Source organism: Thamnophis sirtalis, unplaced genomic scaffold (assembly GCF_051295495.1).
Source record: "Thamnophis sirtalis isolate CommonGarterSnake01/CBP01778 unplaced genomic scaffold, rThaSir2_p1.2 scaffold_13, whole genome shotgun sequence".
Taxonomy (NCBI): Eukaryota; Metazoa; Chordata; class Lepidosauria; order Squamata; family Natricidae; genus Thamnophis; species Thamnophis sirtalis.
In genome coordinates this window covers 29907166-29931753 of record NW_028261393.1, presented here as the reverse complement: position 1 = coordinate 29931753, position 24588 = coordinate 29907166, and the positions used below count along the sequence as shown (strand labels likewise).

General features: G+C 47.5%; 2 protein-coding genes across 4 annotated transcripts in view; one reads left to right on the top strand and one right to left on the bottom strand.

Annotated features, from left to right (window-relative positions):
• Nucleotides 1–17234, top strand: part of YARS1 (tyrosyl-tRNA synthetase 1) — a 34979-nt gene extending 17745 nt beyond the window's left edge. The window contains exons 8-14 of the mRNA XM_087727862.1: nucleotides 6212–6347; nucleotides 7305–7390; nucleotides 10206–10341; nucleotides 14530–14627; nucleotides 14745–14938; nucleotides 15057–15198; nucleotides 17108–17234. Of these exons, the coding sequence (XP_087583988.1) occupies nucleotides 6212–6347; nucleotides 7305–7390; nucleotides 10206–10341; nucleotides 14530–14627; nucleotides 14745–14938; nucleotides 15057–15198; nucleotides 17108–17218 (903 nt within the window). The 3' untranslated portion in view covers nucleotides 17219–17234. The remainder of the gene's footprint in view (nucleotides 1–6211; nucleotides 6348–7304; nucleotides 7391–10205; nucleotides 10342–14529; nucleotides 14628–14744; nucleotides 14939–15056; nucleotides 15199–17107) is intronic.
• A 5041-nt stretch (nucleotides 17235–22275) lies between these two features.
• The window catches only part of NHSL3 (NHS like 3), a 63721-nt gene continuing 61408 nt past the window's right edge, over nucleotides 22276–24588 (bottom strand). For all 3 annotated transcript variants that reach the window (XM_087727859.1, XM_087727860.1, XM_087727861.1), the window contains exon 7: nucleotides 22276–24563. In XM_087727859.1, the coding sequence (XP_087583985.1) occupies nucleotides 24541–24563 (23 nt within the window). In that variant the 3' untranslated portion in view covers nucleotides 22276–24540. The remainder of the gene's footprint in view (nucleotides 24564–24588) is intronic.

Below are 24588 nucleotides of genomic sequence, written 5' to 3'. Positions count from 1 at the left end.
CTCCCTCGGCCTCTTCACCCTCCCTAAATTTTTGCATAGAGTACCTTTGTTCAAACTCTTCCGTTTGTTCTCTTTCCCGGGGCTTCCATTCGGTCAAAGTTTCTTCCCAGTTGGCTAGTTTTCTTCTTTGTTTTCTCCTAGTAACTCCAGCATCCAAACTTTCGCTATCCTCTTTTTGCCCCACACCTAGGGACCATCGAGGGGGAACCGCAGGGTCCGCTATTCCTAGGCCAGCCATCCTCCCAGGTAAAGATGGGTCTGCAGTTTCCCTTTCAGTCTCTTCTTCATCCCTCGCTCGCAAAGACATTTTCTCATTCCTTCTTGTAAGTACACCCCCCACGGAAGGTTGAAATCTCCTGGTGGGGTGTGAGTGAGTCTTTGCTTACTGTAAGAACCTCTCCATTAGATAATTAGGAAAGAAGACCACGAGACTCCGTGGGTAGAAATCAAGTGTACTTTTACTAATTATAAATGATTAAAGGCATAGCGAAGCGAAGACTGATTCGTGACCCGTCAAAACCGCGGTCCACTAAAGCGCGCCCGATTAAAGCGCGTACCTGACGTCATCAGCAGCGCAACAAATACGACCGCGGAGAAAAAAGGGCGCTTTAAAAAGCGCTTTTAAAGCAAGCCGATTCACATAAAGGTAAGGGTTAGGGTTAGGTTAAGGGTTAGCGTTAGGTTAAGGGTTAGCGTTAGGTTTAGCGTTAGGTTAAGGGTTAGGTATAGGGTTAGGTTTAGGGTTAGGTTAAGGGTTAGGCTTAGGGTTAGGTTTGGGGTTAGGTTTGGGGGGGTTAGGTTTAGATTTACGCGTTAATTTTAAGTTTACCACTCACAGCGTGCTGTTTTCATCGTGCTGTGATGACGTCACGTACGCGCTTTCGTCGAGCGCGCTTTAGTCTACCGCGGTTTTGTGGTGGAACCGACTGATTATTTAGGCGCGAAAGCGATTGATATATAGAATAACCCATTCCCCACCCCTTGGCATCACAGTTACAGTCCAATCATAATTCTCCCAAGTGTCAGGTGTGAGATAACTTCAAAAGGCATCATGAAGATGGAATGTCGGTGCCGTTAGTCCTGGCGGGAATCTCCTACGCATGCGTAGTCCGACAGGCAGCCGAGCTCCAGAACCTTCCTCCAGCACAATTAGTAACCCCTCCCAAATACCATGCCCTCCCTCCCCGTTTCATGGCAGCCGAAGCAACAGCAAAGCAGAGGCTGACAGGCTGATCTTTTCGCTTGCCCTTCGGACCTAGAAGAAGGCCCTGCTCTGGGTCCCTTGGCTCCTCAACTTCCTTCTTCGCGACCCAAACCCAGAGGAGGATCTTGGGGCTGATCTTTTAGTGGAAATGCAGAAGTTGTCAACAGGGCCATTTCCTGGGGCATCGAAGCGGACATGTTGCACAAGGGCAAACGCACCCACAAGATTAAACACCTAGAGCCCCAGCCAGTTCCCGTGGTTGCTTCTCCCCCACGTCTCCTGCATTCCCCCCACTCCTCTTCTGGTTCCGAGGCTTCGGACTGGGATGAGGGGGATGACATTCTGCATGTTCAGGAGGCTGAATTCTCAGGAGAGGAAGGTGCAGCGGTTCAAAAGCCCTCTTCATCGGGACTATTTAACATTGCAAATTTCAAAACCATTTTGGACAAGGCCAAACTGGCCATCCGTATGGGGTCCACTCCCCCTGTTCAAGCTCCTGCTGAACTGGATGACTTATCTTGGGATTTGTTTGAGGAACCGGTCTCAGTCCAGGAGATCATTCCTATTCCCAAGATGTTTCTTAATTTGGTTCAGAAGCAATGGGCCCAGCCTGCTACTATGGCTACCACCTCTAGCAATGATAAGAAGCTGTACACTGTGGATGCCAGCCTGGAGGATTTACTTAAGCTGCCTCCTATCGATCCTCTGGTAGCGGCCCTCACCTCAACATCGGTGCTTCCGCTTGATTTGTTAGAGGGTCTTAAGGCTGAGGATAAGAAATCTGAGAATGCTTGTCATAAGACGCACCAGGTGGCTGCATGGGCAATTAAGACATCTGCCTCGGCTTTCTTTCTTTCCAGGGCCGCGGTTAATGGCAAGGGTTCCAGTTAACGATACCAAGTTAAGGCAGGAGATTAATAAAATCATGGCTGCCACCGAGTATACTGCTGATGCCACCTTCAGTGCGGCTAAGTTCGCTTCTCGGGCCCTGGTTTCGAATGTCACCACCAGGCGTCTCTTATGGCTGAGGCATTGGAATGTGGACATGTGTTCCAAGTGGAAGTTAGTTTCTGCCCCCTTCAAAGGGGTCAAGCTCTTTGGGGAGGTGTTGGATCCAGTCCTAGTGGAAAATAAGGACAAAAAAAAGGTGATGCCGTCGGTTTCTAAGAAATCCGATAAGGGCTTTTACTCCCACAGGAGGCAGTCCTTTCGGAACTCGGAACCTTCTTCCAGTTTTGCTCAGTCGCATCGCCCATTCAACCAGCAGATGGACAGGTCTCAGGACCGTCAGTCCTTTCGGGACGGGTTGCCAACTGTATTACTTCAGACGCCCCTTTCGGGGGGGGGGGGGAATCTGGCTCCTGCCCTTTCAGAAAGTATAAGTGACTATCGGGAATCAGCACCCATAGGAGGGCGGCTCCAATTATTTCACGCCCAGTGGGAGCAGGTCACGTCAGACCAGTGGGTATTACAAACGATCCAATTGGGTCTCACCCTAGAATTCCTCTCTCTTCCTTCTTGTCATTTCATCAGGTGTCCCGTTCCCTCATGCCCTGTCAAAAGATCCCTCATGGAACAGAAAATAAGACATCTCAGGGAGATCAGGACTATAGAGCCGGTACCTCCTGATCAGGAGGGGACAGGGTTCTATTCCATCCTGTTTCTGATCCCCAAAAACTCCAGAGGGTGGAGGGGGATCCTAGATTTAAAACAGCTAAATTATCATGTCACCTATCGGAGGTTCAAGATACAGTCCCTCTAGTCAATCCTGGGCTGTATCAGGCCGGGAGACATCTTAACCTCCATAGATCTAAAAGAGGCCTACCTCCACGTACCCATCCGCAAAGCCCACCGCAGATACCTGAGGTTCACTTACGCCGATCAGCACTACCAGTATCGGGCCATGCCGTTCGGCCTGTCATCAGCCCCCAGGACGTTCACCAAGGTCCTCGCAGCAGTGGCGGCGTTCCTCAGGTTGCGACCAGTAAGGCTGCACTGCTATTTAGACGATGTGCTCATTCAGTCATCATCCCCCCAGCAGGCGGTCGAGGATCTGCAGTACACTATGCAGGTTCTCCGGAGTCACAGCTTTTCCATCAACTTGGAAAAGAGCCATCTTCGCCCCACCACCAGGCTTCAGCATCTAGGGGCCATCATCAACACCGTCGCCTGCCAAGTCATCCTATCACCAGAGAGGGTGGAGAGCCTCAGGGAGATGGCCATACAGGTACGGCGGTCTCCTCGTGCCAAGATCATGTGCTGTCACAGCTCCTGGGCAAGATGATATCGTGCCTATCCATCATTCCGTGGGCACGTCTTCACTCTCATCCCCTCCAGTGGCTCCTGCTGCCCTATCAAAGGACCAATGAGAGCAGCTCACCGAGGCTCGTTCCGGTCTCCGTGAAGGTGCGTCACTCGCTCGGATGGTGGTTGTCTCCTGCCCTGAAGAAGGGGTCTCCGTTCAAGGAGCCGACCCGGCTCACTATTACGACAGATGCCAGTCTGTACGGTTGGGGGGCCCACTTCCGCAACCAGATAGCTCAGGGCAGGTGGTCCTTGACTGAGGCATCACACAGCATCAACTGGTTGGAGCTGAGGTCGGTCCAGTTGGCCCTGCTTCGATTTCAGACGGGCATTCAGGGTCATCACGTGCGGGTGCTGACGGACAACGTCGCGACGAAGGAGCACATCAACCGCCAGCGGGGCACGCAGTCCAGGTCCTTGATGTTGGAACCCGACGACCTAGGTCAGTGGGTGGAGCTTCATCTGCTGTCCGTACAGGCGGAGCACTCTGGCACTGTGAACACCCAGGCGGACTGGCTAAGCAGGGCGACTGTCGATCACTTGGAGTAGTGCCTGCACCCGCAGCTGTTCCACAGCATAGTTCAGAGGTTCGGTTGCCCCCAGGTGGACCTGTTTGCAACAGCGGCCAACTCTCATCTTCCCAGGTTCTTCATGGTTCCACGACCCGAGGGCCGAGGGGGTAAACGCTCTTCACTGCCCTTGGCCGAAGGAAGTACTCTACGCCTTTCCCCCATTGCCTCTTCTTCCCAGTCATCAGGAAGATCCTGGCGGAGGCAGCTGAGATCCTTCTGGTGGCCCCCTTTCGGCCCAGTAGGACCTGGTTTGCCGATCTGGTGAGTCTGTCCGTCCGAGACCTGTGGCGGATTCCTCCACACGAAAGATCTCTCTGCCAGGGGGCCCTTCTTCATCCAGAGCCCCAGTGGCTACAACTAGCCATTTGGCACGTGAGAGGGATCCATGACTCGGATTTACGACACCACCTGGAGGGCCTTTGTTTCCTGGTGTTCTTCCAGGGGTGCTACAGCTTCTTCCGCTTCGATTCCTGTCATTCTGGACTTTCTGCAGGACGGCCTTCATAAGGGTTTGGCGCCTAACACTCTTCGTCATCAGGTTGCCGCACTCTCCACCATCCTGGCCCCTGAGGGTCACCTTTCTCTCGGCCGTCACCCCACCATTTGCAGTTTTCTCAGGGGGGCGACTAACCTGAGTCCCCCGATGGTTCACAGATACCCGATTTGGGACCTTAATGTGGTCTTGTGGACTCTGGTCGAACCACTGTTCGAGCCCCTCCGTTTGGCCAGCTTGAAACATCTGACCTTTAAGACCGTTTTTCTCATTGCCATCACCTCGGCTAGACGTATCTCTGAGCTGGCTGCCTTGTCTGTCCGTGAGGATTTGTGCTTGTTTCACCAAGACAGGGTGATCCTTCGGCTGGACCCTTCTTTCATGCCTAAAATTAATTCCTGGTTCCACCGGGCCCAGGAAGTCATCCTCCCTGACTTCTGCCCACATCCGAGACATCCTCGCGAGGAACGCTGGCACAAGCTGGATGTTCGCAGGACGCCACGCAGATACATCAAGCGTACGGCCAGTTTTCGATGCTCTGAGTTGTTGTTTGTATCCTTCCAGCTGTCATCTCAGGGCAAGAAGGTCTCCTCGTCTACGATTGGCAGTTGGCTTAGGGCCTGCACAGCTCTCACCCATGTTCTGCAGTCTCGACCGGTACCCAGTCGCATCATGGCGCATTCAACCAGAAGTGCTGCCACCACCGCGGCCTGGGCGACGCGGGCTCCCATTAAGGAGATTTGCAGAGCGGCCACATGGACTTCCTTATCTCCGTTTTTGCGGAATTATAAGTTAGACAAGTTTGCTTCAGCGGAAGGGGCTTTTGGGAGGCGTGTTCTGCAGAGTATTCATTCCAGCGAAGAGACCCTGTCTGCTTCTGCTTCCCGCCCTAGTAACAGTTAGCTTGGGTATGTCCCTTGCTTGGACTCTCCTGAGCAGCGCCCAGGAAAAGGACCATTGACTTACCTGAAGGGTCATTTTCAGGGCGCTGCGAAGGAGAGGCCACCCTATCCTGGGGTCTGGCTCCGCTGTTATTGCATTTGTTTCCTTTGATGTTCCAGTTGGACTTGTTCCAGTTGTGTTTCTTGTTGATCCAATGTTGAACTTCTCTGCGTGCAACAGTTCCACGTCTTCATTGAAAAATCTGAGGATAATCAGCACCAGAGGCATGGCTTAAAGTTTCAATTCAGCTCTGGGCAGTTTGGCTGTATTTAACCCTTGCTTGGACTCTCCTTCGCAGCGCCCTGAAAATGACCCTTCAGGTAAGTCAATGGTCCTTCTCACGCTCAGTGAAACTTTAACAAAAAGAAAAGGTTGGAGAGTGATATTCAAGAATTCAATGAATATCAAGGGGTAGACATTATACATGTGGTATTAACTCCAATCCAGGGTTTCTAATCCTTGGGAATTTTAAAATGGGAGGACCCAGAATTCCCAGGCCAGCATGCATTCATGTTGGGGAATGCATTAATGATGGCTGCAGAAGTCTGGGAGTTGAAATCCATCCATCTTAAAGTTGCCAAGGTTGAGAAATATACCCTATTCAAACCCTATCATGGTTCCTCTTTATTTAAAATAATCCTTCAAATTGTGTCTGAACAGTAATGTCTGACCATCTTCTCTTTTTCTTCCTTCTAGGAGTCTAAGATTGATCTCTTGGATCGAAAAGAGGATGTGAAAAAGAAGCTTAAGAAGGCTTTTTGCGAGCCAGGGAATGTGGAGAACAATGGGGTCTTGTCCTTCATCAAGCACGTGCTCTTCCCCCTTAGATCAGGTGAAGCTCCCAAGTGGCCAAAGGCAAGAGGGTTAGCACTGGCCTTGTAGGGGAAGGAGGAGACAAGGGAACTCAGAGGCTGTTTTCCTCCTACCCAATTCATGCCTTTCTACCAGCTGAAATAGGAATCCTAAGCAGTGGGGAAAATGGATGGATGTGCCTGGCAGGATCCTGAAGCCAGGGTGATGGGGGTGTTCCTTAAAGTGGCAAAAGAAGTCAGTGGTGGGCCAAGCAAGGGAACTCTGTGGGAGAGTCCATCTGCCATGTCGCTAATTCAGTCAAAATCTACCTTCTTGTCATTTGGGCTCTTAGTATAGTTCTTACTGTGGGCATAACAGAAATGAAGGACCAATAGGAGAGAATGTTTGTTGTCCAGGGCTGAACTGTGGGGTCCTTGGTGCTCCCTGAGCTTGATGGTTTTCTTGCAGAATTCATGACCAAATTAGGTAACCTCCTGAGTGCTGATGAAGTTACCTAATTTGGGTAATGAAACATCTATAAGAAAACAAACTCAGGGAACACCAAGGACCCCACGGGAAGGTGAGTCTTCTTGCTCTTCTAGTGCTTCAGGAAGTGCTGTTACAGGCTAATTGTAGCTCCTCTGTCCAGGCCAAACAGGTTCTTCCCTCCTACCCCACTGAAATTATTTTCCATTCCACTGTCTGTCTTGGTTCCTTTTGTGATTTGTGATTTTGATCTTCATCAAAAGTGAACAGCCTAGATTGGTCCCAGTCCTCCAGGTGAAGTTTGACCTAATTCCCAGGGCTCTAAAATGAACTTTGAACCTGGTTGAAGAACCTGTTTGGCCTGGAGTCAGGTGGGCATCAAGTGAGATCTTTGTAGGTCGTTGTGATGCCTTATCCTAGCCAAAAGAATATTTGAGGGTGCTCGGTACTAAATGTGGCCTGATATGTATGGCTGTGCTCTTGTTTAACAGACATCTTCACTTTTTTGCAGAGTTTGTGATCCTTAGAGATGAGAAGTGGGGAGGCATTAAAACTTACACAAGCTATGGAGATCTCGAGAAAGATTTTGCTCAGCAGGTAATATGTCGAATGGCTCCTCCAGGGTCCGAAAGGCTGGGGCTGCTTGCTTTGCTTTTGCAAACCCCGGGTTCCTCCCTTGCCTTCGGGCAGAAAAGTTGTGTAATTTCCTAGCTGTAATTTACTCTCAGGCGATTGGAGAAAAACTTTATGTCATTCTTCATACGTAGTAGAGCTGGACCCAACTCACAGAGATGGATGACTTAAAATTATATTTCATCTCCTTTATATACTAAGAATATATGCAAGGCAGATTAACACCAACCCTGATGTTTTCTTATAGTTTTCATCAGGTTGGTGTAGAACAACATGGGGCCAGTTTGCATCTAATAAATTGAAATCCTTTAGAATTCTATCTTATCAGAAATAAGCAGATAAATTATGCATATTGCTCAGTATCCCCATCTCAATAAATCAGGGGGAATCTGGTTTATTCAGTTGCAAATCATTCTGTCCCCTTCATTCTCCAATTTCCTATTACAAAAAGTGGGAGAAAGATTGAAAGTCTGGAATCTGATTTTGGACACACAAAAACAGTTCAGTGGAGTGGAGCGGAGCGTCTACTAATCAAGGATCTCTGTTGAGTTAAAGTTGGGTTTCTTGCAGATTTATGTACTTTGTACTTTCCCTCGGGAATAGGGCGGCATACAAATGGAATAAACATTTCAAACATTTCAAACATCACCACATAAATGACATTATGGAAACAGTGGAAACCTGCAGCAAAGAAATGTGAACTGCTGCACCCAGAGTCCCTTGTACCCAGTTTTTATAAGTTCTCTGTGTTTCTCAATATTACAATGTTGCAATAAAGATAATCCTCACTTAATAACTACTCACTTAGCAACTATTGCAACAGATCTCTTGCTGTTCACAGCCAGATTTCAGAGTTCAGACAAGCCTCCCGTCCCCCCAAATCTCGTGATTGCATTTTAGGTTTTTGCTAACTGGCTCGTATTTATGACCACTTGCAGTGTCTCATGGTCATAAGACTGTGATTTTTGGTGCGCTTTGCCAGTTACTTCCAGTTTCCTGCAAAAAATGCCAGTTGTGGAAAATGGGTTTGCTTAATGATCACCACAAAAAAAGTTTGTAAAATTCCAGCTTCAATTATGGTCATAACTTGAGGACTATCTGTGAAACTATTAACTAATCATTTTGAGTCCTGAACATTCTGCAGTGAGCTCCTTCGTGAGTGCAGGGAGTTGAGTAACTGAAGAAGAGCCAAGGAGTGTTCCCTATCTGGCTTACTCAGTCCCAGCAAGCCATAATTCCAAAGTAGTAGTAGTATGAGGAGCAGCGGTGGTGCAGTGGTTAGAGTGCAGTACTGCAGGGTTATTTTTGCTGACTGCCAGCTGCCAGCAATTTGGCAGTTCAGATCTCACCAGGCTCAAGGTAGACTCAGCCTTCCAAGGTCAATAAAATAAGGACTCAGATTGTTGAGGGCAAGAGGCTGACTGTAAAACTGCTTAGAGAGGGCTGTAAAGCGGTATATAAGTCTTAAGTGCTATTGCTATTATTGCTGAATCAGATAAATACTTTTCCTGTGGAATAAATACTCTACTTTTTAAATTCTTCTCTATATTATTATCATTAAGCTGACAACGGGGTTCAAGACCTGTGTGCTATGTATGGGGTGAGCTCCCGTTCCTTGCCTCAGCTCTTGCCCAATAGCAGTTCGAAAGCAGGGAAATGTGATTAGAGCGTTAGAGTGTCTCGTCATGCTGGCCCCTATTAGAGGCATGGAAGTGTCTCCAGACAACGCTGCTCCTTGGGCTAAGTAATAGTGGAGCCTTGGGATCCAAGTGTCTGCCACCCTTAGTTCAGGATGGGTTCTCCCCCCCGCTCCCATCAGGCCCAGTTTGCAACCTAGGGGTTCTCCTGGAGTCACTGTCAGGCATGGCCCGGAGGGCTTTTGCACAGCTGCGACCTTTCCTGCATTAGGACTCCCTGCGCTCAGTTACTCAAGCCTTGGTCATCCCTCCTCTGGACTGCTCCAGTGGGCTCTACATGGCGCAACCCTCGAAGTCCGTTGGGGAGCTCCAGCCAGTGCAAAGGGCGGCAGTGAGCACAACCTTTGGGGCCCCTAGGATGGCCATCTCCCACCTCTGCTCCATGAACCCCACTGGCTCCCGGTCTGCTTCCAGGGGCAGTTCAGGCTGTGGCTTCTGACCTTTCAAGCCCTCAAGGGTAAAATCAGAACCACTCGGCCCCCTAAGACAAGCCCATCCCACTTGTGCCAGCAGAGAACGCCTACTTTGGATCCTGCCAGTCAAAGAAGTCTGACTAGCGGGATCCAGAAGAAGAGCCTTCCCTGCCACAGCGCCCCCCTGTGGAACATCCTGCCCTCTAAAGCAAGACCCCTCCTCCTCTCCTTCCGCAACAGCCTGAAGACCTGGCCCTGCCAGTTGGCCTGGGGACCCAGGAAGGGGTTCCATGCTGGAGGGGGCTGCTGGGTTGATGACAGAATCCACCTCCTCCTCTCCCCACCCCCCCAGCTCTCTGCTCTCCACCCGTCCATCTTTTGGTGCTATTATTATACTTCTGTTTACATGCCTTTCATTTTTCTTCCTTTTTATTATTGTAAGCCACCTATATTTAACAAATAAATAAAATTACTAGACTTCTGGCAGGGGCCCTTGAATATGAAGATGCCCATTTCTCTTTTGTCAAGTGAATTCTTCATGGTCCGTGCTGTTCAGAAGGGAGGCAGCCCTACTCAGGGGCAGTAGGGGTGGCACACATCTGGGTGTGGCTCAGGGAGACGGGGTCCAAGAAAGACTAATACATCCTGCTGCTTTGATCTTGTGGTCAGGTTGTCCATCCGGGAGACTTGAAGAACTCCATAGAGGTGGCCTTGAATAAGCTCCTGGATCCTATCAGAGAGAAGTTCAGCAGCTCACAAATGAAGAAACTCGCCAGCTGCGCATATCCTGATCCCTCCACAGCAAGTAAGGGCCATGGGAAGGGGGGGGGGCGCACTCCATCTGGGCTGGCCTGCCATGTGCCTAGTGGGCAAGATACAAACTGAGGTTGGGGCTTAGAGGCACCTCTCAAACCTCCCACATTTTCTCTATTTTTCTTTGCATTCTCCATTTCTTTGCATACACAATTTGCACACACACACACCAGTCTGCATGGAACAGCTCATCTGCTTTTGCCCTGAACTACATTGCTTGCATTTTGCATCTCTGGCCTTTGCTGGCTGGGATTGTACAACATATGTGAACAATAATAAGATAGCTGTATATAATAATAGCTTTATTTATTTATTGCTCATTTGAAATCAGAAAATCAAAAGCAAGAATGAAAGCAAATCAAGGAAAAGCAACTGAGATTAAAAATAATTTGCATTTATCCTTAATCTTAGGTCTTTTGAAGTTCTTTACTGTGTTCATTTTTCAGACAAAGGTGTCCTCCACTGACCCAAAGCAAGATGTGCTTACAGTTTTGCAATAATAAACTTAATGGCAACAGGAATTCAATCAATTTATATATTGTGTCAGTGTATAGATGTTGGGAATAATGTGCAATGTACCAACGTCAGGGTTCATTGTAGAATATTATTCATTGGATAGAATCTCCCTTTTTTTCCAAAGCTTTTGGTCAAAAGAATGTTTCTACCAAAGATTGTAAGATGTGCCAATTTTCTGCAAACCTTCTAGCTCAAGCCAACAGGGTTACAGATTAAAGTAGCATGCTATAAGAAAGCAAAAATTATATATTTAAACCTGGATCTAATATCTAGGTATTCTATTAACCCAAGCTTTGTGGGAAAGATTAGGAAATTTGCTAGGAAAAGTTGTCATTTAGAAAATGATTCATTTCAATCATTATTTTGCACCAAATCTTTAAATTCTTGAATCAACTAGAATTGCACAACTTGGTAAACTAGAAAAATGTGGGGTAGGCAGCATCAGCACCAGATAGATTTGTAGCTGGCTGACAAACCATACTCAATGAGTAGTTCTTTTCTTTGGAAAAGTTTTATTGTTTTAATTAAACAAAAAAAGAATAATCTTTCGTTACATCTTGTAGAAAGCGTGTTGATTGGTTACAAATACATTTTGTGTGTTTCTTCCACAATCATTACATATACTTCATTCAAATTGAATTGTACATTTTAAATCAATTTTTTAAATGTATTTTGCTATCACTGTACCATAATTCTCATTTAATTACAATTATTTAAACGTGCTTTTATTTAAAATCATTTGTATTTAAAGACACAACCACCTATTGGCATTCATTCGCAATTTCAATAAACCTCCAGTAACATTACACCTTTATAACATATTCTGGAACAAAGTCAGTTAGTAAGATATCTAAGCATTCCCCCCCTTCCCCCCCCCCAACTCACAGTTTAAAGCTTATATCCAATTTGCTTTCACTAGTACATATATATATGTACTAGCGAACATAGTGAACACACTCATATATATCATTAAATATCTATTAACATTTCCTTGTTATTGTAGTTAACTAAAAATTATTTACTATTTATATCATCTCTCCTCTCATCAGGCCCAAAAGAAATTATGCCTTTATAGCAAGCTCTAAACAAGAATTTATTAATAAAGTTTATAGGACTTTTCCCTAAGTCCCAAATTACAATTTATATCCAAGTTATTTTTACTAATTAAGGTTATCATTTCATTATTATTATCGTAGTTAATTATATGTTAACAAGATAAACATTTAATAAGAATCTAAAACAATCTACAAAATGCTAACATTCCTACTTATTAATTACCAAAAATATCCATTAACATTTCCTTGTTATTGTGGTTAACGAAATAATTATTTACTATTTATATTACATCTCCTCTCTTCAGACCCAAATTAATTATATCTTTATAACAAGATCTAAACAAAAATTCATTAATAAAATTTATAGGTCTTTTCACCAAGTCCCAATTTACAATTTATAGCCAGGTACTAATCAAGGTTATCATTTCATTATTGTTGTCGTAGTTAATTATATGTTAACGAATAAACATTCAATGATAATCTAAAACAGTCTACAAAATACTGAAATCCCTACTTATTAATCATCAAAAATTAGCTAACTTTTTATCGTCAACTTTCATCATCAACCTGTATCTTTCCAGTAGCAAAACAGTCTTATCTCTCTTGCCAGTTGTGTCAATTCTCTTTTCAGCTCCTTTATAAAGTTTTTATAAACTTCTCTCTGCACTTTATTGCTTAAAAGATCTCTCAAATAGTCTCGTTGCCCTTGAATTGTTATTAACATTAGCTTGTCTTTGGTTGTCAAACTTATTTTGGAATAGGTTTCTCTTCTTAACTCCATCATTATCACCCCTTTTTTTCTCCTGTATCTTGAAATCTGGGATAAAGCTCCAAATTGTCAAGTTCCTTTCTTTCCGCTTTCACCCATATTCGTTCCATTAAGAAGTTCATCTATTGTCTTGTTTTTATCTTCTATATTTTCATTCTCTTCTTTAATTTTTGGGGCTCCAACCCCATCATCTTTTGCTGTGATAAACAATAGTCTATCCAACTTCTTCTCAAATCTCCCAAATCCTTCTAAAATATTTTGAATTCCAGCCAGGATGTTTTCAAATTTTAAGGTTTCCTCATCGGGATATTGATCCATTTTCCCCCAAAAAAATGAAGTAGAAAAAAAGAGTTTGATAGCCACTGCCACTCTAGCCTTCCAAGCTTCTTTTGTGCATATATACATATTTTTATTTTAAGTCTTAAGCACAAGTTCTTTTATACTCTTCAAAGGAGAATGGTTCTTATCTTTTTCTTTCCTTTTCCTTCTCTTGCCAAAATATTTTCCAAGAGCACCTGCAAAAAGCAATTCATGCCCTTGACTCTTTATCAGCTTTTGTAAGCAAGTTGCAAACCCTTCAGTTACAAAGTCAGTAAGATCAAATAGGAATGAACAAAGGATACATTGTTTCAAAGAAAGAACTTCAAACTCTGGCTTCTGAATGGCAGATTACACCTTTTCATACTTTTCTCAATTTTATGGAAAACAAAAATCTTTAATTGTCTTTGGTGGAATTTAATAACAAATAGAAGGGAGAATTTGTTAAAATAAAAAAGAGAGTTTTAATTTAAGCCAAAGAATAAGGTGGTAAAAAATAAAGGAAAAAAAATCAATCCATTCACTTCAAGCAGAGAAACAGGAAACGTTACAATCACTTCAATCAACAAAATAACGTTACAAGAAAGAACAAAAACTTTCCAAGACAGTCCAATAAGAATTAAATTCACCACTTTATTCTTTTACTTAGAGGACTAATTTATCTTTTTTTAAAAAAGTTTCTTTGGGCAATCTTTCTCAGAGTAAAAAAAAAAAATTTCACCTGATAGACTCACTTTCACTTCCTTTCGGAGCCGTCTCTGATTTCGTCAGCCTGGGAGCTGCCTGTTTGCCACCGGCTTGAAGCGCTTCCCTTGGGTCAATCAGGGACTTTGCGGTGTCCCTGAGACCAGCAAGGCTTTGTCCTCCTAATCACTGTCTCTCTTGGGACGGTTTAGGTCCTGCTGGACCGTCCAGTGGCAAAAGTGTCAATGGCGGTCTCGGACAGTCGAGACCTCATGTTGGTTGTCGCGACGTTGGCTCCTCCTTCACTCAATGAGTAGTTCTTAATGGAGTAGTTCTTAATGGAGACAAGTAAGCAGTGAGGTACCACAAGGTTTTGTTTTGGGCCCAGTACTCTTCAATATCTTCATAAATGACTTAGATGAGGGAATAGGGGAACTCGTCAAATTAGCAGATGACACTAAGCTGGCAGGAATAGCCAACACCCCAAAAGACCAACTCAGGATCCAAAATGATCTTGACAGACTTGAACAATGAGCCCTATCCAACAAAATGAAATTTAATGTGGAGAAAAGCAAGATTTTACACCTAGGCAGGAAAAACAGGTACAAGTACAGATTAGACGAAACCTGGCTCAAAAGCAGTCACTGTGAGAGGGACCCTAGTGGATGATCCCTTAAGCAGGAGCCAGCAGTGTATGGCAAAAGCCAAAAAAGCTAATGCAATCCTTGGCTGAATAATCAGTGTCATAGAACCAAAATCACGTGAAGTATTAGAACCACTTTATAAAGCCTTAGTAAAGCCTCACCTCCACTTTCTCCTGCCTGCTATTTACTTGCAGAATCTGCCGTGAAAGGCTCCACAAAGAACTCTGACTCTGAGGAAGTCGTCCCATCCCGAGTGGATCTCCGGGTTGGCAAAGTGCTCAGTGTGGAAAAGGTAAGGTGCTTTTGGTGCCCCCCTTTATGGGTGCTGTTAGAGTTACGTCTGTCCCACTGGGAGCCCTTGTTTAAACCCCCTCGGCTGGTCCCTGATGCTCCTGTCTGATGCCTACAGCATCCCGATGCCGATGCTCTGTACGTGGAGAAGATTGACCTGGGGGAGGCTGAACCTCGTACAGTGGTTAGTGGTCTGGTGGCATTTGTGCCCAAGGAAGAGCTGCAGGACAGGCTGGTGGTGCTGGTGTGCAATATGAAGCCCCAGAAGATGCGGGGAGTTGAATCCCAGGCCATGCTGCTGTGCGCTTTCAGGTGGGCAAAGGAAGACGGGGGGCCAGGTGGAAGAGCTGGGGCGTAGGTGGCGCCTCTTCCCAGAAGCCTCTTGCTCATGTTCTCCCATGGATGCCTTCTTTCTCCATCACCACCTCAGTTCTGGAGATCCCTGCCAAGTGGAACCCTTGGACCCCCCAGCCGGCTCCTGTCCTGGACAACGAGTGTTTGTAGAAGGCTTTGAGAATGGCCAACCGGACGATGAGCTGAAGCCCAAGAAGAAAGTATTTGAGAAGTTGCAGGTAAGTGGAGAAGCTCCGTCTTGCTGCAGGTATGGCCAGAGTCCTAAGCAGCATCCAACTTGGGGCTCAGCAACTCAAATGACCCACCTTGCCCAGGTGTGCAGCTGCTAAAAAAGCCAACACAGTCCTAGGATGCATCAACAGAGAGACAGAATCAAGATCAGCTGAAGTGTTAGGGTTTATACTGCACTTGTAAGACTACAGTTGGAATATTGCATCCAGGTTTGGTCCCCACAATATAACAAAGATGTTGACACCCTGGAAAGTGTGCAGAGAAGAGCAACAAAGATGATGATGGGGCTGGAAGCTAAGTTACACAATAAACGGTTAAGGGAACTAGATGTATCTAGCCCAACATGGAGAAAGACTAAGGGCGACATGATAAGGGTCTTCCAGTTCTTGAGGACAGTCACAGAGAAGAAGAGATCAACTTATTCTCCAAGGCACCTGAAGGCAGGACAGGAAGCCATGGGTGGAAGCTGGTCAGAGGGAGATCCAACCTGGAACTCAGGAGAAATTTCCTGCTCTGAGAACAATTAATCAGTGGGAAAACTTGCTTCCTGGAGTGGTGGGTGCTCCATTGCTGGAGGTCTTCAAGAAAAGATTGGACTGTTCATTTGTCTGAAATAGAATAGTGTCCTGCCTTGGGCAGAGGTCTCAACTTGAAGACCTCCAAAATCCCTTCTAGTCCTAGGATTATGTGATTATATATATATTCACTCCATGCTAGGTGCTTTGCTGATTCTTTACTTAAGGAAATTTAGGAGAATAGCTGCATGCATCACAGCAGCTTAGAAGGCCTCTCCGGCTTAATGTGGCCTCTGGAGTCCTTCCAGCAGCTGCCATCAATATGCAGCTTTAATGGAATTGTAGAAGAGAAGGAAGATGACCTTGGTGAAGTTATGCCTCCTCCACCACCAAGGCAACAAGCGGGAAACAATTTAAGTCTCGATGAATATTTGGAAGGTCAGACAGACACTAAAGAAAGTTATTTTGAGTTTCTTTCTCACAGCTGCTTAAATCTCTGGACCGCAGTCACTTCTCTAGGCCCCTCCTTAAATGGCTCTTTTCCCGCCTTCCCCAAGATCTCCTGGAATTCTTTGGCGCATTTCTGCAATCGATTTTCCCCAAAAGTTGGGCCAAGACAAGCCCACTTGCCTCCATCACTCCATGGGCTTCAAGGGCCGAGGGGGATTTTGAGCTTAATCCTCCCATCCTAACCAAACGATACACCACCCACAGGTTGCAACTTGGTGTTTTTGCCAGGACAGGCTGCCTACACGATGGCCGGCCCTTGTGCTGCTGTTGCTGGCCCTTTTTAGGCCTCTCCCTCCCCAGCACAGCATCCAGTGCCTACAAAAGCTGAGCAGAGGCAGCCAGCTGTGGTGGGGAGTCTTCCTCTCTGAAAATAAGCAGCCTAAAGAAGATAGAAGGAGACTGTTCTCCGGCAGGAGGAGGAGGAGTAGCAATGGGAAAGAGTGGAGAGGAGCGCAGTGAGCACTAGCCTGTGGGTGCTTGTGTGTGTGTTGCCTAGGGATTTCTGTTGTTGTGCTGGATTTTTTATTCCGGAGCCCACTGACTTAGTAAAAGACTCAGGTAGAAAGAAGTCTGTAGAGATTATATTCCTTGCAGACAGCTGGTCATTTGCATCCTTTTAGAGTGTCGTTGATGCACTTGGGGGTAATATAAATCCTTCCATTCCCCACTGTGTTGTCAGAACTGAAGAAGCTTCTTGGATGAGAAGCAAAATGTCTTCAAAAGACAAAACAAGGAAGTCCAGTTGCCACCTGAAAAAAAGCACCTTTGGGGCGACCCAGGTAGAAGAACCCCTGGCAGCCCTGGACCTTTTAAGCAAACGTACTTCGGAACAGCCAGCCTTTGATGATGAAGCTTCTCTCTTTCTCCCCAGGCCGACCTCCAGATTTCTGAGAACTTTGTGGCCCAGTGGAAGGGGAAGAACCTTATGACTACTCTGGGGAACCTGACGTGCAAATCTCTGAAAGGGGGCATCATCCGCTAGAGCCCCAGCCTGCCCCTCTCCTGTCCCCCCCACGCCCCCTATCTCCTGCCCATCTCTCTTCTTCCTCTGTGCTTCCATCCGTGATCTTTTTGCAGCTGCACTTGACCCAAGAAATCAGGAACTGGTTGGGCCTCCGGACTTCTGTCCCCTGGAGAAGAAACGCCTTTCCAGCTGTGACAGGGCCTTGGGATCCCTTCTCTCCCAACGCCCTCGAGATCGGTCTGAGTTGCTTCTGTTCACTGACTGGTGAAGGTGACCAAAGCTGCTTCTTGTCAAATCCGGCAGAACGAGACCCTTCCCCAACCCCCCTCGAGTCTGATCTTCCCCCCCAACGGCCACAACAGCCTTCCGTCCAGGTGAACGGGGAGGCCTCGCTGCTTCTCCTCTGCTGCTTCCCTTGAGTTCAGATGGGGGCTGGGGAAGAAGGGCTCCCTCGGAGGAGCAGACCAGTTAGGCCTGTCCTGTCCTGCCACATTGTTGTGATTGCCTCGAAATACAGTGCTCCCTTTTCTTGGCTGCTTCTGTAAAACTGGTTGCCAGACCTGGGCATCCCCGGCTGTCAACGATCAGTGGTGCTCCAGAAATTAAAACTTGATTTGGTTTCTGGGCAAAAGACAGAAAAGGATTTTGTTTCTTCTAAAATGTTTGCACAAACCGTACTAAGAAAATAATTTTGTTAGCCACACAAGGTCAAATCCAGAAATAAGCCAGAAGCGGTTTGCAGAAACAGGCAGGCCAAAGGCCTGAGTATTTGGGACCTGACAGGTGGGTTCTCACCAGTTCAGCTGAACATGCACCCAAACAGGTTCTCTCTCCAGGGCAGCCATCTTGATTTTCTGTTCTGCACGTGCACAGAACAATCTTCATTGAAAAAATGTAATTTTCCCCCTCTTTTAATGTGCACATGTGCAGACCTTTTTAGTGCGCATCTGGCGTGGGTGCTTGCTTCACTCATGCATGCAAAAAATTTTGGGTGCCGAACTGGTGGTAATGCCAGCAGGAACCCACCCTTGGGACCCAGCATCAGTGATACTTAAAGCATTTGAATACCGGTAGTCCTCAACTTACGACTCTAATAGGGGCCTGCTCATTACCATTTGCAAACCATGACGGTTATAACCTGGTTACTTTTTTTTTTTGCAATTCCGGTTTTCAACAAAAACAATTGCAGTCATGTGACTGCGGGACGAAACACATGGCAATAAATGTGGCCTAGTTGCCTGGTACCTGAAATGCGGTCACAGGGCTGTTGGAAATGGATGGTAAGTACCTTGGGAGGGGGGACGGACTCTTGTAGCTTTGAATGGCCACTAAGCGTCTGGTCATAAGTCAAGGACTACCTGTATGTGCTTCCCTTTTTGTGGAAAGCAATGCTCCCCACAGCTGGGAAGGTGAATAAGCTGAAGCCATAAGAGGGAGGAACTTATGCCCACCTCTTCGCCTCTCTGCTGTTTTCTGCCTGTGCAGCCAGCCTTCCTTCACCCCTCGCACGGACCAACTGGATCCATTCCCTAGCCCACTTTACTGGCTCACTTTTTTATACCCACAGGCAGGTAAACGCTCTTGCGCTCGTAACTTCTGTAAAAAGGTGTTCCTCCTCTGCCTACTCATCCTAAGAGAAAGGCTGTTACTTCAGGGGGGAGGAGCAGCCTCAGCAAGCGGCAGTCTCAGCCCATGCAGGCCATCCCCTAGTTTAGCCCACCCCCGGTTTCACTCTGTCCACCCGTGGCCTTGCCATTTTTCCAGAGCTTCTGCCACCTCGGCCTGCAGCAACTCCTTTCTAGTGCACTGGAGTGGCTAGAGGCTCATAGCCTAGATTGGCCCTTTGGCCAGGCCTACCTTGCATGCAGCCGTCTCTGCCAACACACTGGTCAGTTTTGGCATTTTTGGACAGGGCCGCAAGCATCTTTTAACTCAGTGTGCTAAAATATTTTCCTGGCAGACCAACCTGCTGTCCATGTTCTGCCACTAAGAAGTCTAGTGGAGGGTTGTCAAACTCAAGGCCCACGGGCCAAAGGTGGGTTGCTACTGGTTCACACTGGTTTGGGAGAACCAGTAGTGGAAATTGCAACTGGGTTGCCAAACCGGTAGGGATGGCAGGCTGGCCACCCCCCCAAACCAGTTCCCTGGTCACTGCCGCATGTTTTTGTGACATTTTTAATGTTCTGCGCATGCGCAGACCTATTTACAGGCAACTGCGCATGCACTCAGAGTGCATGTCAGGAGCGAACCGAACCAGCAGTAACATTGGCAGAAACCCACCTCTGCAGCAGGCCACATCTGGCCCGCAGGGTGTTTAATTCTGGCCTGCAGAGCAGTTGTAGAAAGGACCATCCCACAGTGCCAGTGCCAGCAAAAATGGAGGTTCGGAGGCCACACACCACCACAGGCCCCGTTTTCAGCCTGGACAGCCTCCAGCCCTCTGTCAGCAAAAATGGAAGCTGAAGGGCCATGTTCCCCCCCCCCCCCAGCTCAATTTTCGCTGGCAGAGGGTTTTGGGAGGCCCTCTTCATCCCGTCTGAAAATGAGGCTGGGGGGGGGGCGAGCACATGCCCCCCCCCAGCTCTGTTTTCAGTGGCAAACGGTTAGCAGAACAAAAAACAAAACAAGGAGAAATGTTTCCCCATTGCACTTGCACATCAAAGAAGGGACAGGAAAGGGAAAGAGAAAGAAAAAGAAGGAAAGTGGGAAGAGAGCAAGGAAGGAAAAATAAGGAAGGGAAAAAGGGGGAAGGAAGGAAGTCCTGTCTTAGCACTTGGCCACCAGCAGACATTGAGGCTCCTCTGGAGGAGAAGGGTTTGGCGCTCCATGGTCTTGCCTTCCTCCGCTGGAGACGCGCCCAACCCCACCACAGGCGCCCCTGACATGAGTAATGTTGAGCTGGCCATGCCCATCCCCGCCATGTCACACCTCCCCCCCCCCTTCCCCATGTTAAAGACAACCTTGATTAGGGCTGAAATTGAGTTTGACACCCCTTGTCTAACATACAGCTACGGAAACTGCGTATTAAAAAAGAGAAAGGCTCAAAGCTTTTGAACCGTGATTTGAAATTTGTTGTTTGGACTTATGCTCTGCAGCAGGTATTCTTAGAGCAGCGTGTCTCAACTTTAAACTGAGTGGGCTTCACCTCCCAGCATTCCCCAACCAGCGCATCCTAGAGTAGAGGTCTTCAAACAGAGTTTGAGCAGAGCTGCCTGGAGAATGCTGGGAATTGAAGTCCACAACTCCCAAGTCTTAAAATTTCCAAGTTTGAAGACCACAGTCCTAAAGCAATTTAGGCTGCTGGGTCCTATGAGGGGATTCTCAGGAAGGGGAAGGTGGGGGCTGTGGGTGAGTGGGATACTCAGTCGGAGAAGAACCTGCCTGAGGTGGATAGATGGTGAGGAGGGTATCAGGAAATCCAGAGTTCTCCCTTCGGACTCCTACTCGGCTCGGCATTTATCCAGAGACACCAGGAGTGGAGACTTGAGTCAATGATACGTAATCCTTTTGTTTTGAGGAAATGCAGAGCTTTCTTGTTAATCTCGAATTGGTATAAACCTTTTGAGTTTTCAGTATATTGGGATGAACTATATTCATTCTGTTAAGTAATTTGAGTGGCTGTGATCCCTAACTATCGGAGCCGGAACACATGGCTCTTTTGGTACAGGTAATCATCAACTTATGATTATAACGGAGCCCAGTTTCTGTTGCTAAGCAAGACAGTTAAGTGAATTTTGCCTCATTTTACAACCTTTCTTGCCATAGCTGTTAAGTAGATTTTTTTAAAGTAGCTGTTAACCAATTTCCTTGTACACGTGATGTATAATGACGATCACTGCACTTTAGTAGCACGTTTGTTAAGGGAATCCGTCTTCCCCACTAACCTTGCTGGTCAGAAGATTGCAAAAGGAGATCCCATAACCCCGAGGACACTGCAATGGTCGTAAATAGGAGTCAGTTGCCAAGCGCCTGAACTTTGATTACATGATCACAGGGATGCGGCAACTCTTATGAAAGTCATAAATCCCCTTTTCAGCACCTTTGTAACTTCAGTCACTAAATGAACTATTTGTAAGTCAAGGACTAGCCGCCCTGGCAGTTTGCATTTCCTTCCAAGTGAAGGAACTCTGACTCCATTTGTCCTTGCCTTCTCGGGAGAGAGGAACCGGGAGAGAGGAACCGACCAAAGGTCACCCAGGCAGGGCTGGACCTGCAGCTCTCTCTTGGTCTTCAGGGCCTAAATTCTGCCTTTGCTGGTGCAACAATGAAAAGCCCACATCAGGAGTCCTTCTGCAGAGGTGGAAAGGCTTAAGTCGGTGACAGGTATTTTAACCCACGTTTCCAAGTATGCAAAAGTTGACATCATCGCTCATTAGAGGTTTTGCTATGATGGGTAGTACTTTGCAGTTGATCTGTTGAAACAGCATGATTATGCCGTGTCCCTTGGAAGCCCCTTACCCATTAATTTTCAGAATGTCGCCCTTCTCAAAAAAAGGCTTCAGCAAGGCTTGCGTCCCCCAGATCAGGCTGAGGTTTGGGGAAGAAGGGCCCTTTGCAAACACACATTAGCCTTTAAAATTAAACCCTCTAAAACTGGCAATTGTGTTCATTTTGGGGAGTTTCTAAGCAGCAAGATGGCTGTCTTGAGCCTTTGAAACTAAGACAGCTCCCTGTTCAGTTAAAATAACCATTGTTCAGAAAAGACCAAACGGAGATTCAGTGCTCTCTGGCGTCCTTCAAAGGGGCTGGAAGGAAACTGGGCCTGGAGGAGCCGCTTGAGCCCATTTTGCCTGCGGGGCCCCTCCAGTAGCCTTTGGTGGGGGAGGGAAGAGTCCAAAAGTCCCAACCACACTTGGGCCCTGCCCTTCTGCAGGAGTGGCACACACAGCGGGTTTTTAAAAGAGCAGCATTTGTACCATAATGCCCACCATCTTCACTTTTGTGACCCCCTTCCTCTCACAGTCTTGCAACCTGATGGTGCTGGCATCTCGTGGCCCTTGGCACCCACTCTTCCTTTCTCCCCATCCAAGGTACCCAACATGCCCTTCCTCCCCTCACATCACAGGAAAGAAGAGTCAGCAAGCAAGCTTTTAATCAGTCATTTTACAAATGCACATTCATCTTTTTTTAAAACAGAATTGACCATTTTTTTTAAAAAAAAAGCAACCTGTCCATTTCCCCACCACAGTGAAAATCAAATCAACAGACTCCAAGGTTTTCCAAGGTGGAGAGAGTAGCTCCGGCTGTCCAAGAAGAGAAAAAGCAAAGCCAAAGGGGAGGGGGATTGGGTGGGTGGGAGAGAGACAAAACCAGGCAGAGCTTTTTGGTCTCCTTTGAGGCTGTAAGCCCCTTCCCCCTGCTGGCTCTCCAGAGAGCAGCCAAAGGCAAGATGGTGCTGCAACCACCTTCTCCATCTTTCTCCCCTCTGCCCTTGGCATGTCGGCCGAAGAAGAGAGCTCCGGATTTGCACCAGCAATGTCCCTGGTGCAAACTTAAAACCCTGACCTCCTTGAGGATGGTGGCAAGCCTCCCACAGGGTGCCCCAGGACTGAGGGCCTGGGGGGGAGCATTTGCCACTGCAGGCACGTGTGGTTGTTTGGGAAGGAAAGGAGGGCACTAGTCTCGGTGCCCCCTTCGCCCTTCTACAAAGGGTCCCCCCCGAGTCAGCACCATTTGCTACCATCTCAGTTGACCAGGTCGACTCTTGATGCAGCTAATCATTACTTAGAAAACTATGCCCAGCCCTGTTCCTGACATTCTGGCAGGAGGCCACAAAACAACCCTGGTCCACAGCTGCTTCTGCCGAGCTCTCCGTAATTCCCATCCTCCCCAGTCAGTATGGCTCAACCATGGGCGTTGCAAGTGATCTGGACGCTGGAGGGCTCCTGGGATGCTGGAGCTGTCCTCGGTACCACAAAGACCTCCAGAATCAGCCACTGCTGGCCATGCTTGGTGGGGGAGAGAAGCCCCAAGGACACCGCAGACCCTCCTGGCCAGATCAGGACACCCTGAGTCACACACACACACACGAGGGTTTCTGCATCCAGGTTTCCCCTTCAGTCTGGATGGAACCCCCCCGCCACCACCTCCCCAGCTCCTAGGAAGAGCTGCCTGTCTACATGCCCAACCCAGCCCCTCCACAGAAGGGTGTGTAAATCAGATCCAATGACTCTGCAGCTTTGTGCCCATTGGGGGGGGGGCAAGTTCACCACAAATAAAACACAAGTGGAGGCGCCCTGTGACATTATCCCTTGGATTTCTTGGTGGGAGGGCCTAAAGTGGTCCCCCACCCAATTTTCCAGTGGATCCTGTCATCATGACTGGAATGTTTTGGTGCAAAATGCAGTGGTGTTTTTTTTTTGCTCTTTTGGCAGTGGAGAGCTACATTCTAGACAGTTGCCAGTGCCTGCCAAGCCTCAACTGTGTGCCTCAATTGTGTCAGGTGCCTGCTAACTACTCCTGTCCCTTGCAAGACAACTCTGAGATTCTCCCACTGCCACTGGGGGTGGGTGGGGATGAGGAGGCGCTTCCCTAAGGCGGCATTCATGGCACAGGTAGAGACTGGGAGAAAATGCATGTCTTTTGGTGGTTGCACCATCTTCCAGGCTGTCATTTGTGCTTTAGTGTGTAGGCAAGAGGGGTTCCCTATAGGCACCCCCTACCCGGAATCAGCCGCTTACAGCAGCCAGAATCTGCCCACAGGAGCCCAGAGCAAAAGTACCAGCAGGGCCTCTCCTGGGACCCGGCACCATCCAGGAAGACTCAGCAGGAATTTCCCACCATGGCTGTCCTCCTCAGATCCCTCTGTGATCTGAGCAAGTGCTTCCATGCCACACGGGGGTGCAAGCGCAGGCCACATTCTCTCTCCTCCACTCCCCAAATGCACACTCAACAGCAACGACAATGCAACCCATTAAAAAGGCATCTTCGGGGGGGGAGGGGGGACTGCAACAAGCTGATCCAGTTTTGATCGTCTTCCCTGCAGATACCGAGGTGTCCTCATCTTATGCTACCTTAAGCTGTTTTCTCACACCAAACTGGGGAGAGGGAGGAATTCAACATCACCAAACCAAGCAGGACCAAAGCAAGGTTTGAGTCCCAGGAGAGACAGGAGGGTGGAAAGGGATGTGCCCCTTTGTCCCCAGGTTTAAAAGAGCCACATTGCTGAGGACATCCAAGCCAATCCCACTGTTGCATAAATATCAAGGCCAAGGGAGACGAAGGTGTTGTTTTCTTCGGCGCCATCAAAGCTTCTCTTCTGGCCCCAAGAGGTCCCTGAGAATATTTTTCTTTTTAAATCCCTGTATCTTATGGGCAAATGCACCTCGCAGGGTCCTCCTTCAGACCACCTCCTCTTTTGCTTCTGCAATGAGAAAGTCGGGTTACTT